This window comes from Crocodylus porosus, unplaced genomic scaffold (genome assembly GCF_001723895.1).
Source record: "Crocodylus porosus isolate Cpor-Errol unplaced genomic scaffold, CroPor_comp1, whole genome shotgun sequence".
NCBI classification, from domain to species: Eukaryota; Metazoa; Chordata; order Crocodylia; family Crocodylidae; genus Crocodylus; species Crocodylus porosus.
In genome coordinates, this window is record NW_017728950.1 from 66,865,705 (window position 1) to 66,885,740 (window position 20,036).

At 41.1% G+C, this 20,036-nt stretch overlaps 1 protein-coding gene across 6 annotated transcripts in view; it reads left to right on the top strand.

Moving 5' to 3' along the window:
* Positions 1 to 20,036, top strand: part of PCSK5 (proprotein convertase subtilisin/kexin type 5) — a 378,572-nt gene that overhangs the window by 25,105 nt on the left and 333,431 nt on the right. For all 6 annotated transcript variants that reach the window (XM_019554922.1, XM_019554924.1, XM_019554923.1 and 3 more), the window contains exon 2: positions 3,800 to 3,904. In XM_019554922.1, coding sequence (XP_019410467.1) covers positions 3,800 to 3,904 — 105 coding nt within the window. The remainder of the gene's footprint in view (positions 1 to 3,799; positions 3,905 to 20,036) is intronic.

Below are 20,036 nucleotides of genomic sequence, written 5' to 3' on the forward strand. Positions count from 1 at the left end.
GCTAGAAGGGGGAAATGGAGAGGACCATGTGCAAGGTAGTTAAGGGGGCACCCCAAAGGGAAGGGGCAACCCAGCAGACCTAAGAGAGGACAAAGAGGGGACTGGAAGGGAAGAGAAAAGGTGGGGGAAAGCCCAAGCACCCTTGCCCCTTTAGTAATGGGGCCTCTACTGGGCCCTGTTACAGAGGGACATAGAATTTTAATATTGTGCTGAATGTTTTGGGTTAGTAAGTATGGAAAAAGGAGAGACCTGGTGGTAAAGTTTGAAAACTGACAATATGTGGCATGAGGTAGAGGATAGCCATGGTTGGCCAGATGTTAGTACCAAAGTCTTTCTGGGCATGTCTAGGCACCCGGGGGAGATAAAAGGTTCTTCTTTGTCTGCTAGGCCTTTCCAGCACAGTCTGCAATGCATATCTTCCCCAGTTCTTTAGGAAAGTATTTGATCAGTATTGAAAACTTTTTCTTCTTGAAATGTTACAAGAGGTCTGTGCCCTTTTGGCACAAGTGTCTGGACAGTGCTATTCCTGGTACACATGAAACAATTTTCAGTTCTGTCCAGGTACTATAAACTGGCTTGCTTGTGTTTAGCTTAAGTTAAATCAAAATAATCCGTTCTTCCTGAAATGGGAATGCCTACACAGGCTTTCATACTGAATTGTGTTGAAATTCACACCTTAAATACTGCAATATTTCCATATAAACTGTAGAATTTCTTCAAAAAGTTTTTTAGTTTGTTTTCAAAGACTTTGTATGTTATTCAGACTTTCAGGAAAATTATCAGATGCTCTTCAAGAGCAGTAGTTCTTCACCTTAAATCCTATGTGAATGTCTTGAAGGTTTTCCAGAGACTTTAATCTTTGTGAATACTAAAAGTAGATCCTTGAAGACTCATAGAGTTTTTCTGCCAGTTTTCGCTTAATGTTTCCTTTAGAGTTGAATACTTGAGATGTTACCTATGCACTTGCCCTCACTAGTTGCTAATAATACAGAACAAGAAATCCTTGGGCATTTACACTAGGGCTGTGAAAAATGGCTATGTCTCATTTCAATTTTGGATTTGGCTTTTTTGGAGGACAGTGTTTCATTTCAGTGTTTCAAATCACTGCTCTGTTTTGATTCGGCTAAATCTGTTTCAGAGTTTCGATCCTGTTTCAGAGATTCAGATTGGCTGGGGAGAGGCAGGCACAGTTGGGTGGCTGCAAGTTCTCCCGTGGCTCCTTCAGCTGTGCTTGCCTTTCCCTGGTTGAGGGGAGCCACGGGAGAAGCTCCCATGGCTGTCCTGCCCAGCCCCATCCCTCGCCCGGCCCCAGCCTAGTCCTGGCACTTAAAAAGCCCCATACTCACCAGCTGTAGCAGTGGCAGTCAGGGCCTCTGGGGGCTTCTGGCAGAGCCACTCCCTGCAGCGGGGGGCAGTGGGGATCACCCCCCGCCTGGCACCCGTGTGGTAGCTGTCATATCATGCGGGTGCAGCACGGCTTGGCAGGATGTGGCGTACTGTCAGGGAGTTGGGGCAGCTCCACCTGTCAGCCGGAGCCTGGCATTGCTCAGCCCCAGTGGCCCCAGCTCCCAGACAGTGTGTGCTGCCCTGCTGAGCCATGCTGCACCTGTGCCATGGGGCAGCTACCATGTGGATGCCAGGTGGGGAGGGCAATCCCCATTCCCTCACACTGCACAGGGGAGCTCTGCCATGAGCCCTCAGAGGCCATGATCACTGCTACCAGAACTGGTGAGTGCAGGGCTTTTATGTTTGTTTTTTTTCAAGTGCCAGGACTAGGCTGAGGCTGGATGGAGCATCAGGGCCCAGGGTTGGCAGGGCAGAAGGGGAGATTGGGGAGTGGTGGTTCTGTGGGGGGGCTCCGTGGGGGGGCCTCTGCCACATAGCCCCAGAGCCCCCACAGGTCCTTCTACAGCCAGTGAGTGCGGAGATGATTTTTTTTTTTGATTCTTGGAATGCTGGGGCCTGCCTGGAGGCCCCAGAGCCTCCACAGCCCCTGCTACAGCCAGTGAGTGAGGGTTTGCTGGGGGGAGGGTTTGGATTTTTTTTAAGTGCCAGGAGGCTGGGCCAGGTGGGGGATGGGGCCAGGCCGGACAGCCATGTGGGCTTCTCCCCTGGCTCCCCCGGCTGTGCTTGGCGTGGGCTGTGCAGAGCAGACTTGGGTGCCGATGCTGGCCCCAGCCAACAGCAGCAACATGCTGTAATCCTGTGCGCAGATCTGGGGGCCCACACCCCTCTGGGAGGGCTGCGGGGCTGTGCCAGACTCCTTCCAGGGGTGCAGGCCCCCAGATCTGCGCGCAGGATGACAACAGGCTGCCATCCCTCCTCCAGAGCACTGGGATTGGAAGGGACCTCAAGGACAGATCGCAGTCACTGGCCAGCTACAGATGTTGATATCAGAGCAGTCCTTCTGCCCCACTTCCCCCTCTCTCTTCTTAGTTTCTGTTTCCCTGCAAGCCCGGCTCCAAAATATCCAAAATAATTCTGAAACATTTTGGATGGTTTTGTTGAGTTTCAGAGATGTTTCACAGCCTTCCGTTTTATTTTGGATTTGGTGTTTTGGGCACTGAAATGGATCAAAACACCTCCGAAACGAAACGGCTGCCAAAGTTTTGAATAGCCCTATTATACACATACTTTTTTGTCCTGGATGCACTGAAGATCCGCTACTTCGGACCAGACTCGTTTAATCAAGTCTGCTCTGCATGCAAGGTGAAGCGAGCTATGCTACACCACGTGCAATTGTATAAGTAGCAAAATACACATCAGCATGCAGAAAATGGCAGGGGTGCACTTTTGAACTAAAGCACCTCCAATGTGTTTTAGTTCAAAAGTGCACCGCTGCCATTTTCTCATTTCTTTTCAAAACAAAGCTGATTTTTTTTCTAAGGTTAATTTGAGTTTCTACTTGAATCAGCAATGATTTCAAATATCTTTTTCTTGCTCATTTTTAACAGTCTTTATAAAAATTGTAAAGGAATTTATAATATTGCTGTAGGATTTACAGCATCAGTGAGATATTTTTGAAGGCCAAATTCTAAAATGTTTAGGAAGGCCTTTTCTCTAGGGATATGCATGTTTATGTGTATGTGAAAGTTTCTTCAAAATAGTTTGGATATCCATTGGAAAACAGGTATGAATGATTTTAAAAAGGAAATTTATGCATGTTGTTATGGAGGTTAGTAACATTACCAGACTGTACTTAAGTGGCAGATATAAACCAATTTTTATTTTCTATTGAGAAATTGCCCTATTTTTTGACATCTCATAGGTATTTCTAATAATAGATTAAGGACAGTTATTTCTCCCCTACAAAATTAAGATAAGTATATTCTTTGTGAATGGTCCAATGCTTAGGAATGTTTTTGTAAGTTAATGACATAAATAACATAACACAGTACATTTTACAGTATATTTCCTTAAGCAAACTGTATGGTTTTTAATAACCTTGTACCTATTTGATGATTTTTATACTTGCCTGTGATGATAGTTTGGATATAGATTGATAAAGAATTACTTAAAATACTGAATATAAATTAAAACATTAAAAAGGTGGATACAGGCGGGCTAAGCTGCTCAATTATAATCTTTGGTTATGCAGTTACTGCCTCAAGGACACTACATCCATTTCATATCATATGTCCTTCTTTTGAAAGATGATCACTGGGGTTCAAGTAACATTTCAGCACAGCAGGAAATTGCATAATTTATAGGCCTTTAAAAATGAAAAACAGAAAACTGCTTTTCATAAATTAAATCTCTCTCTTTCTCTTTTCTCTCTCCTTCCCCCTCCTTTCTACAGATCGGAACACTGAAGGATTACTACCACTTCTACCATAGTAAAACAATTAAAAGGTCAGTTCTCTCAAGTAGAGGTACCCACAGCTTCATTTCAATGGAACCAAAGGTAAGAAAATCCACCTAGGCATATGTCTAAGGCAAAAGCCTCTTCATTTTTAATTTGAAATGTCATACCAGGAGACATTTGCCTGGGTGGCATCTAACATTACAAGAGCTGACATACTATCTGTTCACTAAGGTTCTGCTTCACATGAAGGGGAAGAAAAGGCAATACCATGTTACTATCTGATGTGTTAAACTCAGAACATAATGTCCAGTGTTTTTCATGAGGGTGATGTACTGTAAGAATTTTGTTAATGTAGTCATCTTCATGTCACGCCTCACTAAGCCTAAACTCCAAAATATAACTTTAACGGGCTACTGTTCATTTGAGAACGACAGTGTGCAAATTAGGATGATAGGCCCATTCGCTCATGGTTTGTGGGTTTGTTCTTTCCTGGTAATTTGGGACCAGATTCTAGTTAATCTGTTGGGTATGTACATGGATTTAGATGCCCAAGTGTGATTCTGTTTCACTCTGCTCAAGCCCTAAACATTGTTAATGCAAAAGATGGGGAGGTCCTCCTCCTCCTTGTTGATGCTGCTTTTTGTCTCAAGGGTCAGATGATAGTTCATTAATGGATTTTCAGGGACTTGAACGGGGTAGAATAAAAAAGCACTTAAGCACCTAAGTTCACCTAAGGCACAGACAGAAGTGACAATTTTCACCCAATCTGGCCCCTGAAAGCACTGTACAGCCATGAGCAGACACAAGTGCATGACTGCAGATGCTTTAAAGGGCCTGATCCTGTGACGATCTGAACCCTTATTACATAAGGGTTCAGATGGAGACACTCCAATGTGGAGTGCCCTCAGTAACTTCTGTCTGCACTTGCTGGGAGCAGGGCTGGGCATCCCTGCTCCCATTGCTGTTTTCAGAATGGCAGAGTGGAAAGGGAGTGGCAGGAGTTCATTCTGGGGGTTGCACAACCAGCACTGGAGTGTCAGGTATGTGAACTGGTGCCTCCCCATGGGGTGGGGGGGTTGCGATTCCAATCTACCCATCCTCCCTCCAGCATCAGCTGAAAAAAAAACCCAGACCAAACTCTCTCCATTCCCTTCCCCCCTCCCCATTCTAAAAACAGAGCTGGGGCTGGGAGGGGGCTCAGGGAGAGCAGCTGGGGGAGCCTGCTCCAAATTGCAGCTGAATTGCCCAACCTTCAGAACCGAACAGAGAACATCCATTGGGTCTGCGGGATCGTTGTAACTCACAGTGTTTCTTGCAAAGTGGTATGAGTTATAGTGCAGAGCTGCATTTCTGTCTGTGCCTTTAGGCACCTAATTAGATGGAACAGAATCTGGCCCTTAGTGTGTTAGAGTATTAAGATTTGCCTACTATTTTCTATGAATCTTTTTATTCATTCATTTTGAGTCCTATTTTTAAATAATGAGCGTTTTGTATTTGAAATAAGTCGTCTCAACCTATATAGCATCTCAAAATAGTTTTAGTAAATTTTAAATAGTATGTAGCTAATGGCAGAATGTGGCCATTGTGTTTATAGAATGGAAAAAATGTTATTTTATTATAATATTAGAATAATTTTTTTTCAACTGTAGCTTAGAAAACATTTTTGTATTAAGCTTGTCATTTCAGTAGTTTGTAACCTTTCTCCTTATTATCCCTGGAGTTTGAATTTCTTGTGTTCATCTTCAGCAAAGAAAATAATGTTTTCTAAATGTTTGAAAAAGATCTTTTAAGCTTTTGTGTATTATGTAAGTGTGAAAAAACAGTGGTTCTCACCTGTTAAGACATATTTCAGCTGATTTTAAAGCCTATAGGTTATGTAAAATATGGCATGTAAAACAATGGCAATGAGAAATCTGCATTTAACCTTAAAAAAGTCAACATAACTTCTATTCTCATTTTTATTCTGTTTGTTTCAACAAATGAAAAGCAGAAAACTCACATGAGCAGTATGCAGGACACCTGAAAAGTGAGTTCCACAGAGTGACACTGGCAGTGTTGCCAAGTCTCATGATTTTTGGTGGTGTTCTTAAAGTCTACTCTTTGGGAATGTGAAAAATGTACATCTTTCATATACAGCCACAAAATGCAGATTTTAAGAACAATGCAAAAAATCATGAGAGTTGGCAATACTGCACTGGGCACATCTACACATCCCCTTTACTGTGGAGTATTAGGGTGCAGTAAACTAACTCCACTGTAGAATAGTACTGTCAGGGACAAGTACTAACTTGCAGCGAAATAGTTATGTGTACCAAAATACACATGTAGATGGTGACCGGGGCTGCTTGGGGCACAAGGGTGCTACAGTGCAGGGGCTGCCTGTGGGCTAGCTCCACACCCTAGCACCCTTGTGTCCTAGCCTGTCCCTCCACAGCACGTTGAGCCAGGCTGGAGCAGCCTGGGCTGGCAGACTGACCCACTGGGCCTGATTTGCCCTGGCTCAATATGGTGTGGTCCCAGGTGCACATGTAAATGTTGTACCCAGGAGCAATAAACTCTGGTCCAAACTATGCTGGAGTTTTTTGCTATATGCTAATTGCATGTGTAGATGCACCCACTGAGTAGTAAATCCTGAGTTCTTTGTGGTGTGGAGGAGCAGTAAGGCAACATAAAATGTGCAACCATGTTGTGCATTGAGGAAGAGCTGTGGTATTGAGAGCCTGTAGTGGGTTTGTTTTGTAATGGCTCTGTAAACCTGTTTGTAAGGCGTGTTTCAGGGATTTGTATTGAGTGAGCTGTGGGCAAGGCTGCTGTCCATGAATACTCTGCAACCTGGATCAAATACTAATCATTTCACCCCACTTAGGTGGTAATGCAAACCGAATGGAAATCATTCGCATCCCTTAGCTCTAGCATATGGGAGTCTCCTGTGCGCACAGAGCTAGTATAGTTGACTTTTGTTTTTACTGGCCCCCATCAGTACAAATGCTTCTATTAGACTCAGTTGATACATGGTCCCTCTGGACCCCTGGTGACTGTCCTAGATTGGAACTGCCTTGGGGGAGTATGGAGAGGAGTCAGGGCAGAACTAAGCAAAGAATCAGACACACAGTTGTTTCCCTGATGCCCCATCTTACTGCACCATATAGATCTCAGATAAATCAGATAATCTGTCCCTTAGAACTGCCTTGGGAAACTATGGAGAGGAGCCATGGCAGAGCTAAGCAGAAAATCAGAGACACATAATTGTTTCCCTAATGCCCCATCTTAGTGCACCATATAGATCTCAGATAAATCAGATAAGCTGTCCCTTGCAATACTATCAATATACAAAGGTCTGATTTATTGTTGATATGGGAGTCATCATTTTGAATCATGGCACCTAGAAGCTCTAATCAGAGGTGAGCAAGCCAATGTAAAAACAATGAGGACAAAGTCCGTGTGATGATGGCTTTTTACTGTAAGAGGCATTTACAATCTAAGGTCTTAAACACAAATACGCTTGTGATTTACTTTGTGCTTGGGAGTAGTTCCATCAGACTTGAATTCAGGAACACAGGTATATCAAGTTACATAAAGATAGAAATGTTTGCAGGTTTAAGACCAAAAGGACGTCATTATACATAACATTTCAAAAGTAGTATACCGATGTACTTCTTTTTTTTAGCATTTAGCTGTGTTGTCTAAGCTGGATCTTACCAAATAAGTTTAACAGCACATCACAGTGTGATTCCACATAAGACATATGGCAGTGAAAATTTTAAAAGACAAACATATGCTACTTTCCTTTATCCATGAGTCTTAATAGATGCTTGATACAACTGTTTATGGCGGACCAGATGGTAGGTGCATTTGTGAATAGGTGTACACCAGGGTTTGTAGACTTTTCAAATCGGTTACTAGTAGCTTACTTACAACTTGGAAACCTCTTGCAAGTAACAAAACAGCCTGCATACCACAAATGATATTTGATTTGAAAGTCATTCTAGTATGTGGTACCTTTTTGTAGGGTAATATTGATTTAAAGTTACTTATATGCCATGTACAGTGGGCCCAATTTTGAAGTCTTCCATCAGTTTTCCTTCACTTAAGGAAAGGGTCAAAGACACTTAAGGAAAGGCTCAAAAATGTACTAGACCCAGTGTCAAAGGGGCATTTAATCAACCATATTTAAAGTTTGAGATCCACAGTTAATTGCAAATATAAACATCATCAATGTATTTGTAAAGTACCTAATTTGTGCATGATTCTATAGAGTAACCCCTCCTGTAGTGGGAATGTGGATGTAAGCTTCATAGATCTATAGTGATAATGCAAGAATGGATTTAGTGTTCTGATACTTCCAATCTACTTCTATGGAGAGTCTTTTCTTGGGCTCTCTGAGCATAAAGAGCTAGATGCTTTGGCTGGTATAAGTGGTTGTACCTATATTGACTTGAATTACATAATTATTTGAAGATCTAGGTCTTCTCATGTAAATCAGGGTTAGTTTTACTCTGAAAGTCTTCAAAGTGGTCATAAATCACAGGAGTACATCTTCTGAAAAATTAGCCCAACATTTACGTGCTGAGAGGAGCAAGCGAACCATTTACAAAGTAGTCCATTTCTGTAGTGATCCTTGAGCGCACCCTGTTAATACCAGCTACCACAGACTGTGCACAACAGAAAGGTTCAAATAGCTACCTCCACTGCATCTTTTCTAGTGATGTTGTTAAATATATAGTTATTTGCTACTGACCTACAGAAAGATAGAAGCCTCAAACCAAAAGGGAAATTATTATAGTGCAACAAATTAAAGTGTTGAACAAAATCTATCATTGGCAGGAGACTTAAGGACCAGGGCACACTTCCCTGATCTGTGTAACAACAGACTTCCTTAACACTATTGCAGGATTCACCATAAACTCCATTTCAGGCAATAATTGTGAGCATCTTTTTTCATCCCTCCACAGACTACAATCCTTTTTTGGGGATGCTAGCAAGTATAAGGTTCAGGGGTAGGCAGAGTCAGCTAGTCAGTGAAGGATATAGGGAACTAATGTAAGTCCCTACTACAGAGCTGTAGAGGAGCCTGTTCATACTTTTTGCTCCATTTTGAACCTATTTGACCTTCCTGTATAGAATCAAATTTGTGCAGAACGCCCTCATCCAGGAATAAAGAGTCAAGGATTTGGTTCAGGACTGTCCTTATTTATAGTGTACCAAAAGAAGAGGATGCCAGATGGAAACATTTGTGAAGTGTGACTGTGCTGTCAGCTACATAGTATAAACAAGCTATTACACTGGCGTAAAACACATGTAAGTAAAGGTGGTATGCAGCATTTCCAGCATGAGAGAGATTACAGTTTAAATGAGTTACTTAAGAGTGAAGGCCACAAGCCAAATCAAATCTATGTTCCAGTAATACATATATAGGGAACATGGCAAGATCTACCTATAGATAGATAGGTAGGTCTTGCCATCAGGTGTGGGGGTTTTGTTTTGTTTTTATTTTTAAAGCAGTTACTAGTGAAAGGCTCTGAAAGTAAGATTTTGGTCCATAATATATATACAAGTGATGTGAAAACTCAAATAGCAAGTATAAGGTCCTGTAGTACAGTATGTAAGAACAACAACCCCAAAACCATTTGCTTAAATAGCTCCAATTAGTAATCTTAACTCTGTGTCTTTTTTTCAAATAATGTACATCCCTGGTTCTCAACCTTTTTCTGCACCAGGACCCATTTGTAAACATTGATGTCCAATCCCAACCCAGTGTCCCTCACTCCTGGCCCAGTGCCCCCCACCCCCAGGCCCCTGCCCCAGAGTGTGTAGGGCAGGGGTAGGTGTGTGGGATGGGGTGGGGTGTGTGCAGGATATGGGGGGCCTCAAGCAGCCCCTTGCAGACTGGAACTCCACCAGCCTGCAAGAGAAAAGCCACCGTTTCCCACGTTTTTCTCCTTTAAAGGAAAATCCATTTTTAAAGTTTGTTTACAACCCTTTCATATCTTGCAACCCACTTTTGGGTTGCAGCCCATGGTTTGAGAAATGCTGACACTGATGATTTGGTATGTCCAAATATATTCATCAAATCCCCAGTAACTTTCATGACAAGAGAGATGCAGTCTGAAGAAAAATGAAATTCTGCTCATGGTAATGCTGCTTAAGTGTGAAATTAATAATTCAAGTACTGTGCTGTAATCCTATCTGTGAAATCTCTGGTTTACAAATGAGAAAAAGCATTTACACTGCTAGTGTTTGCTGCCAGTAGTTTTACTCTAGAGTCATCTCACCTTTTGATTGTGTTTCATTCCTTTCGTGCATTATTATTTTGGGCTTGCTCCTGATTGGAACCTCTTCTCTTTCCAAAAGGTGAAAGAGGTCAAGTGCCCAAGCCTGCTTCCATTGAAATAGATAGTAAAACTCTAATTGATTTTGGTGGGAATAAGATGGAGCCCATTTGCTGAAATTTTAGTACATTTCTCTTGGCAGTTCAGCTCTATCAGTGGCAGTAACAGCAGGAGAGCTGGTATAAACAGTAGTTTAACCAGACCCATTGGTATTTTAGGCACTGTGTCATCTAACCCATTCTGAACACAGGTCTGTGTGGTTTGGTGCTTAAAATGGCAGTGACTGAGAGAAGCATATCTACACTAGCATTTATTTATACTGTTGCTACAGCAGGTAGGTCAGAACTAGCAGCCAAAACAAAAATGTGCTAGCACTAGTGTAGAAAAGGCCAGTAAGTATAGCGCTATTGGCTAAGGAAGATACTTACAGGCAGAAACCTATTCCCAATAGTGTTAGGATTGTGTTGGGGGAAGTATATGAGAGGGTAGAGGGAGCAACAGTAGCAACCACAAATAAATATTTCCTCTTGTTGCTATGTAGCAATGGTTATACCAGCTCAGATTTATAAACAATAAGATAGGCTGATAGGAGAGCTGGGTTAGCTTGAAAGGCTGGGAAAAATGATGGATTTCACCACAATATTATGGTTTTGCTTTGGCAAGGTTTTCGGTGCAGAATATGAGAGGCCACTACTTTGGAAATATGCCAGCAGGAATAGAGAACATATTCATCTCTTCTGAATCAGTACTTTCATTGCAATGATAGAGGAGCAGTGGGCTTTATCGCACTAGAGTAAAGTATTCGGAAAGGTGTTTTTCATTTCTATTCACCTTTAATGCCAGTGGGTTGGTTAAAAGTAGAAAGAATCCCTGTCAATTTATATGCTATGTAGAGGGCATACAACTGACCAGAGTGGAGAATTGTATTGCAGTGCTAAACCCTCTAGTTTTCTAAAAGCCTTGATTTGGATTTTTAGCTTAGGTAAGCAATGCGGATGATAAAGCTATCATGAGAAAGTTTATATTTGTGTTAGCAATGCTAAGTGTGACATTGTTAAATCTCATTAGAGACCAAAAATATTTTGTTATCCAAACAGAATAATAGAACTATTAAACTTTGAGGCCAGGTGAGTTACTGCAGCCTGTGTGTGAAGCTATGAGCCTGTTATGCCTTTCCTCAGAAGATAAATGATCAGATTGAGTACTAATTGGTAGCAAAATAATGGGAACCGTCCTGCTAATTTCCATGTTCACAACTGTAAGTGAGCTCTGAACATGCAACCTGTGAGTCTAAAAGTTAACATATAAATGAAATATTTATTATCATGAGCTCTGTTTTTATTGGTTTTCATACTTGTACTAGTTATTGTTCTTTCTTAACCTTAGTCAGAATCCAGAGATTGACTTGTTATTTTTAAGGAGCTTGTTGGTGAGCGAGTTAGAACATACAATGTACAAGAGGGTATAGAAACATTTCATTTTAAAACATGTCTCTCGAGTATTAAACTCAGTTTGATAGGAACACAGTGAAACAGCAATACACTTGATCCTTGTTACAGGTCTTCTTGAAATACAAAGTTACTGTTGACTGGCGCCCAACTACATTAGATTCTATTATAATTGCTGTTGCTCAACACCTCTTTATGATGTTATAAAGTATGTGTAAGAGGCCCTTTTTACTTTGTTTCACTTGTGAGTGAAATGGCTCCTTATGGAAGTGCCTGACATTAGCACTAGCTTAAAACAGATTCTGCATCTACCCAGCAAAACTCCCTGTGAGTCCTGGCTCACTGGAACAGAAGCTGCTAATATTGTAATCTAGTGGTTTTGTGTAGTGAATGAATGGGAACTGTATGATGGCATCACATTCCTTTTTATTTGTAGCCTACCATAGGTTAGATTATAGTCCTACGCTTTGAGTGAGAGGCAGAGCATAAGCGTGCAGATCAATGCTCAGACCAGGAACTGATTTATGAATCAGAATTTTTCCTGGGTGCGGTTCATTTCCCCTTTTAGCCTTAGTTCAGTCAGTTTTCCCTGTGTTGATACATTGGAGGGATTGAGGGGTGACCCTGACTCTTCATTTTTTTTTTTTGTATCTGTATGAGAATGGTGTAGAGAAGCTGTTGTGCTTCCCTCTCTCCCCTTCAAAAGAGACCAGGAAGTAAGAGAGCATTACTGGAACCCTTTGGAATGGGACTATTGAGACATAATGCTAATGCTAGTCCCTCGAATACTACCTGAATATCCTTCGATTTATCAGTGATGAGCCCTTCCTTCAATGATAGGCCAAATTAAAATGTTAGTGTGGTGACAGGGAGCTCTTTTCCATCTCTAAAACTGTAGCATGTAAAGAATAATGCCTCTATCTACATTGCATAGGAGAAAAGGAATCAAGTTAATCATAATGCTAGTTGGAATGTTTTTATTTATAGCATCTGAGCACTTTTTAAATCTTGAATTGTATTTTACTCAGAAAAATACTGATTTTTTTCCTGCTGTTGCTAAAAGAAGCCTGAGAAATAATCACTAGAGTTATCTGAAGAAATTCTTCTTTTATGTTTTCTCTTAAAAGTGGAAAAATTGATACAGTTTTACAAATGAAAAATGTGCCCCATTGGAGACTGTTGTCTTTCCTGAAATAAATGATAGCATTTGATTGCCTACACTTACAGCACAGTTTCATCACAATTATCCTGGTTAGTACCTGCCTCAGAGGATTTTTGTGCTCTCCACATCCCTAATTGCTTGTGCATTAAAAAGAAATAGTGTATTTCAAAAATTTCTAATTTTCTATTTGCCAAGTCATTTTTAGGGCTCCTTTGCAGTGCCAATCTTATTGTTAACTGGTGGGCAAGAAAAGGAGATTAGTCTAGAGGATTTAACTGGCTCATTTCCTAATTAGCCTGACAAATGATTTGGGAAATGAAGAAAATTGTATTCAGCAGGATTGCTTTCTCTTGCCATTTATTTTACAGCAATTTTTTCTAAGGCTGGCCATGAGCCTGGTTTTAAAAGATGGAGGATCACTTGGTGGTATGATAGGGTAGAGACATTGCCCTGCTGCACCTTGTGGAAAAAGGAAATTATAGCCGTTTGATCCTTTACTCCTGCTATCACAGCATCTCAGAAACCCAGGGTCAGAACAACAGGCAGGTATCACATTCCAGCAAGGAACAGAGTTGATAGGGATTGCCCTGAAGCAGCTGAAGGCTGATTAAGTTCTTTGGGCATCATGATGAATGAGAAGTGTGACAGCTCTTCAGGAAGCTTCAGGAAGCTGGTGATAGCTCAGTCAACTGTGACAATTAAGAAAAATCTAGTCAGATTAGAGCGTTGAAAATGTGCAGGTTTCCAGATGTTGGCATGTTTTGCAGCTTCTTTGTTGCTGAAAATAAAGGTCAGAAAAACAATATGTGCAGTGGGAAGAACCCTAAAATAACCCATACTGAAAACTACAAAACACACAGTGGCTTTAATAAAACATTTACATGATTAGAGATTTTAATGGTATTTAGCACCAAGATATTAAAAAAGATGAAAGGGACCTGATAGATGATAGGTTTTTCTCATTACTCAGCTGCTGAAGTTGAAGATGATGCCACCAGGACTTTCTTGCCGGTTTCTGGCTTTGAATCTAATATTTTCATCTAAATATGGCTTCACTCTCCTGTTTGTACCCAAGATGCCCAACAAGCTAGACACAATGGCAATATTTGTGATCTTGGCTCTTATATCATCTGGGATCTTATAACTTAGGTCAGGGTTCTGACTCTCTTGGCCCCTCCAGGCTAGATTCGGGCTCCTTCTGGAACCACCTCCGATGGTGCGGCCGGAAGTAGCAGTGTTAACTGCTATGGTTTCCTGAGCTGCTTAAACACATCCCCGGTAGGGCTCCATATACTGTAATTCAGCCACAGTTCCTGTCACTGTTCACCCTGTCCCTGAATTACTGGCCCCTTCAAGAGCTCTGTGAGCTGGATGATACAGTTCCAAGGGTTGGATATAACCCCAGACTTAGCTTAACAGAAGAAGCAGCAAAATCCCCTGTTAGGATAGTTGCTTCACAAAAAGATGAGGCAGCAACAGTAAAACACAAACAGGAAAAATTAAGCTTTTTTGTTAAAAAAAAATTGTTTTTATTTCTTACATATAAGCTGAAAATGAAAACATGAAGCTCTTCTTTTGCAGTGGTTAAAAATAAAGTCTTTGTTAATGCAGCATTAATCTACACAGTTAAGGTTAAGCTCCAGTAGCGATAATATCTCAGTTGTTTTGCTCAACTTGTAAAACTTCTGCTATAGCTTTTGCAATGTTATAGCTTTTGCTATAGCTTTTGTAAGAATGTATTATTTTAAGCTGGATGTTTAACCAGGCTATGGATAGCAAGTATTGAATAAGTAGAAATAAGTGAAACCTTTGGAATTTTAACTAATCTAGAATTTAGTGATTTTTAAAATGTGGCCTGAGTTTAGAAAATAAAAATATATCAAAGGTATTTAAGAAAACTGTATTATTGGGAGGGGGGCTGGGGTTCCCTCCTGAGCTGGAAGTGTAAGCACTTGGTTGTTTTCAGAGGGAGCTGGAACTTCTCAGCAATTTTCAAAATGAAGCTGTTTACAGGGTATGCACATGCACATGCTTTAAGATGCATGTGCATTTAATTAAAACAAGTGACCAACACATGGCCTGTGGGCCAGATTTGACCCACACAACAATGTCATCCAGCCCATGGGGCTGGAAATTTGGCAGTGTAGCAAGCAGTGGCAGAATTGATTGCTATGGTTCCCAAAGCTGTGGCAATTAATGCTGCCACTGCTCATCCTCCTGTCACATTTCCAGACCTATTGGGAGCCCCACAGGCGAGATCCAGTGTGTAGAACTGTGTCATCTGGGCTGCAGGGCTGGAAATCTGACCTTGGGAGAAGTGGTGGTTGCTGTAGGTCTTGGAGCTGCAACAATTAATGCTACTGCCACCAAATTCTGACCTTTCAGGTGAGATGATGGGCCCTTGCACTTTGGATCCTGTCCATGGACTGGCCCTGTGCTCTGGATCTGGCTCACAAGGCTGGATGAGTTGGACACTACTAACTTAAAAAAACCTGCAGGCTTGTGTAGCTCTTTAGATGTGAACAGCTGGATTTAACAATATTTTCTACTGTGTGCTTTCTCAGTACCCCAGAAGGGAAAAGCATGTTATATTCGTTCTCACAGAACTCAGAACATTAGAGGATTTTGCTCAAACTTTTAACAACAACAACAACAAAATCACTTTAGGTAGAAATCATGCATGGGGAATTTCAGCACGTAAGATGAATATTATGAATATTTCATAATGCTAGGTACAAACATGAGAAGTAAAGACTTAAAAGGAAACCGGCAAATTTAACCCTGTAGATGCTACCAGGTGTTAATAATATTTGAATTACTTTCCAGTCGCAGTAAAACATTACACACTTTTTAATTTTTGCTGGAAAATAGAATAGGTTAATAAAGCATTAAAAAAAAATCACAAAAAAAAGCAAAAAGTGATGAACTGAATAACTGAATGCCTAAGTTAAGGAGAACTAGTACTTTTCCTCATTCTCAGAGTGGCCCTGAATAGCCATCTTTTGCTTTGAGAGCTCAACAGGGAACACAGCAGCTTTGGCATCAGAAGTAGCCTCTGTGTGATACTATTGTGGGTCTTTACTCCGTTTTCATTGCCAATGATAGAAAGATAGCATTGTTTTGACTGCTGGGGGGTATAGTTACTGGGTTGTAGAAAGATCCAGAGGAGGAGGAAGTGAAGAGATCCTAGTTTTGAATTGAGGAAAGACACAACAATCCGGAAAAAGCTGATCTTGCAGGGCCAAGTGCCAACACATGGAGAGAGAGAGAGAAAGAGAGAGAGAGGGAGAATTTGGAAAGGAGCATCTCAGCACAGACTATCGAGGAATGTGACAGAGCAGCTCTTACGGACCATTTCCTAAGGGGATCCAGCTCCATTTGATACTGATGATAGTGGCTATAGTACAGGATATTCATAGCAAAAATCGGTTGATGTGGATTTTTGTTTCCTTTGCCCTTACAAATCTTTCTGGCAGCAGTGCTGCCCTGATGTAATGGGTTACTTTGTTATGTACCTCACTGCCTGCTTCTGACAGGCTGGGCAGTTGCTTTTAATTCTGATGGCAACTTTCTCGCCCAGATAGTTTGAAGTAGAGCAAACAGAAAGTGTCCACGGTGTGCAGAGGTAATTGGCCTCATCTAGAAAGAATAAAAAAGATTGTAAAAGACAGGGAGCTGGTGAAAAGAAACCTAGGCATTGTGTCAGGACTTCTTTTTTTAAATTTTAGGATCAATTCAGAGAAAGCCAGCATCAGTGAAAGTAGGAAGGTCTCTCTCATTGCCATTGGGTAGCTACCTGATTCAATGCATAATTCTCTTACCATTTTATAATCATCAAGGCGAAGTGACCAAGATTTGTTGTCATGGGGCTAGTCTCTCTTTTCAGTATGCTACTGACTTTCAGTGTAACCACCTCTTTTTACTTCAGATATGCTATCTACAAAATCAAATTAATGCTGCTTTCCCACAGTGGTAAACTGTCTCAGATGCACAGTTGAAAAATGCAAACCATGCATTTTTACTTATTTAGTCCTTTCAATCATGCTACTTTTAGTGTCTTTCATGTATTTGCATTGCTTCAGAATTTATGAATAAGCACAATTAATTTTGTAATAAAATAATAATTGTCATCCTAAATTGCATCCAGATGATCCACTTAAAACCAGTTATCTGTATCAGCATGCTAACTGTCACTTACATAAGCCATGTTTAATTTCGATTTATGATTTGACATTGATTTTTTTTCCCTTCCTTCAAGTGATAATATATTCCAACCCTCCTACTGATACTGAGATTCCAAATACAGTAACAGGGCAATACATTTATTTACTCTTGTTTTTGCCAAGCATCCAAATCAAATATTTCTTTGTAAAGACAATAAGCAAACTTAAAATTTACCTGCTGTTTAACCTGTTGCCATTCTAATGCATTCATAAATCACATAAATCAGGGATGTCAAACTCATCTGGCCCTGAGAACTGGACACCATGTTGCTTCGGGGCACATACAGAGTATCTCACCTCTTACTCAGTGTTCTCCTGTTTATCCATCCAGATAGACATCAGACAGTCTTGAGGAAAACAATTAGATAGTTCTATACTATCGCATTGTTTTCTAGAGATGAGTTTCTAACTATATCTATGGCAGACAAGGTTCTTTGGATGAATATGATATCTTAGCTAGCTTTTGGGTTTAAAAAGCCTTCATCAGGCTGGGAAAGCACCTGCAGTTGGTGTGTGCTCTTCCAGGAATCAATGGTGTCAACTGCAGATGCTTCCTCAGCCTGACAAAGGGTTTTTAAACCCAAAAGCTTGTTAAGAAAAATTTTTCCAACTATTTAAGTTGGTCTAATAAAAGATATCAGATTTACCCAAACAACGTTGTCTGCCTCTATATTTAGACCAACACAGCTATAACCTACACCCCTGTAACTATATTTATGGGCTTTCACATTGCAATGGCACGGACTAGAATTGTTCACAAACCTTCAGCATCTGAAGCTTGTCTGCCCAGTCAAAGTACCATGCTAGGATGTACCACAGTGAAGTCCTCCTGTTCTGCATGTGCTACTCAAAGAACATGCAATGTAGCTGTTTGAGTACAGCACTGGGCACATGGCAGCAAGCATTTCCAAGATGAACTTATTGATGTATGCCTAGCACCATATTAGGGTGGCTACATTATGTCTGTTTTCTAGTGTAGGGCACACACAGTGGGCTCACTGTCCTTCACTGCAGCATGTGCTGATGCTGTACATATGACCCTGCAGACAGTGTGCAATTCAGTGCTTGTAATCCTTACTCCTTGTCTCCCTGGCATCCAATTCAGTGTCCTAGCTACTGCTGTCTCAAGGTCAAGTGTTTCAGTGAACAGTTGTAAGAAGAAATGGCCCAGATGTAATAACCACAGGAAAAGTATTCTAAAACCCATATGTTTTTCTTAGGAGGCGCTGAAGTCTCCACTTCTGGGAGATTATACCATCTTGTGTAGCACATCCCAGATGGCATCAGCCCAGTTCATGCCTGAGAAGATAAGTTTGTATGTTTGGGGCCTGCCATGGCAGAAAAAAATACATTTATTGGAGAAGAATACTTATAGCCTCTAATCAAATAAAGAATTACTGTTATAGTAGGCCCTTTCACTACAACCAAAGATGCAACAAAAATAGCACATAAATACTACCAGCTGAGCAACATAACGTAAAGAATAGGAATTTCAGGCAAGAACGTCCAGACCACATTTTAACTTCATTTAAGTGATCTAATTGGAAATCTAAAGCTCTAACATATTCAGCTGGAAACTGTGTCCAAAAAAACGAGAGCTATGGAAATACGTTCTTTATTTTCTATTTTGGTATTATTTATATTGTGAAGGATGGTGTGAATTATGACTTCAGAGAAACTGTGCCAGAGCAATGTGACTATTTTCTTGGCACATTTCTTATGTCAAAACACATACAGGAACTTGCAGGAAGCTGAAAGCTAGGGTACTGCCCTTATCTCATACAGGGCTTTAAGAAAACAGTAGTCAGCACATTCATTAATCAAACATTGCTCCAACATTTGTGGTCTGACCTGTAGAAATCGAGATACTGCTTAACTGGAAACAATGTCAGCAATATTTGAGGTGTGGAATAGTACTTCAGTGGAGAAAACATTTGGTTTGCTTTGGTCTACTGAATTTAAGAAAGTAAACTCCAATCCTTTCTCATTTGCCCAGGGAGTTGGCCTATACTTTTTCCCTATGGCTGGATAGGTATCTCTTTCATGGGCAGCTATTTGTAAAATATTTCAGAAGGTTATGTTGGTGTGTAAGCTTTGTAGCAACGATCTTCACTGACAGATGGGACACTGTAGTTCAGGACAGAATGGCTGTGTCCCCACAAGAAGGGGCATACAGTTGCCACAGGAAAAAAGCAGCAGCACAAATTCATGCTGCTGCTTTTTGCCTCAGCACACACCCCTGCTCATGGGATTAGCATGGGGAAAAAAAATCTGGGTGGAGTAGGGTAGATTGGGGCCAGCACTTGAGCTAGCCCCAGCAACCTTACCTGGATTCCTGGGGGTCTCCCAGGGCTCCAGTGGTGGCAATTGGGGGGCATGGAGCCTGGCCATTAGTTGGAGCATGGCTCTTCCCAGCTAGGCTCCAGTTTCTGCCACACATTGGCCGCCACCATTTGTGTTGCCCTGGTTTTTACTAATATCAGTATGGTTATTTTTTGTCATCAGGATCACTTCAGATTAGCAGTACAGTAAACCACGCATCCATGCTCATCTGGATGCAGCCAATGAGGTGTGCAGGAGCTCAGGTCACAGGCCAGAAGCAATCAGTGCTTATGGTTTAAAGCGCATGGGGCAATGGGTCATCTTACTGTTCTGCATCCTCCTCTTGAAGTGGCTTGATAATATTGAGTTCATTCTTTTGCTTTGTACTGAGCAAAGACATCAACTTTGAAAGAGATAAACTAAAGCTTTGGTTGCAAAGACTTGTTTCCCATAGTGAATAATGTTAATATTAAAAGATGCTACTGCCTTTTACACAAAGAGCAAAAGAAAGAAAGCATCTTAATACTAAAAATAAATTAGATAGTTGGTTTAGAAATCAGAACTGGATCTGAAAACTGCATCTCCTATTGTCCACCTGAGAATTCTGTCTTTTTTTTTTTCAATGTGTGGAGGTGCGCAAAGTAGAAAGGTCTCAAGGGCTGAAGACAGACATTCAAAAAGCATAAGCCTGAGTTGATTCAAACTTTGCAGGTTAGTCTAACCTGGCTAGGCTAGGCCAGTTTGTAA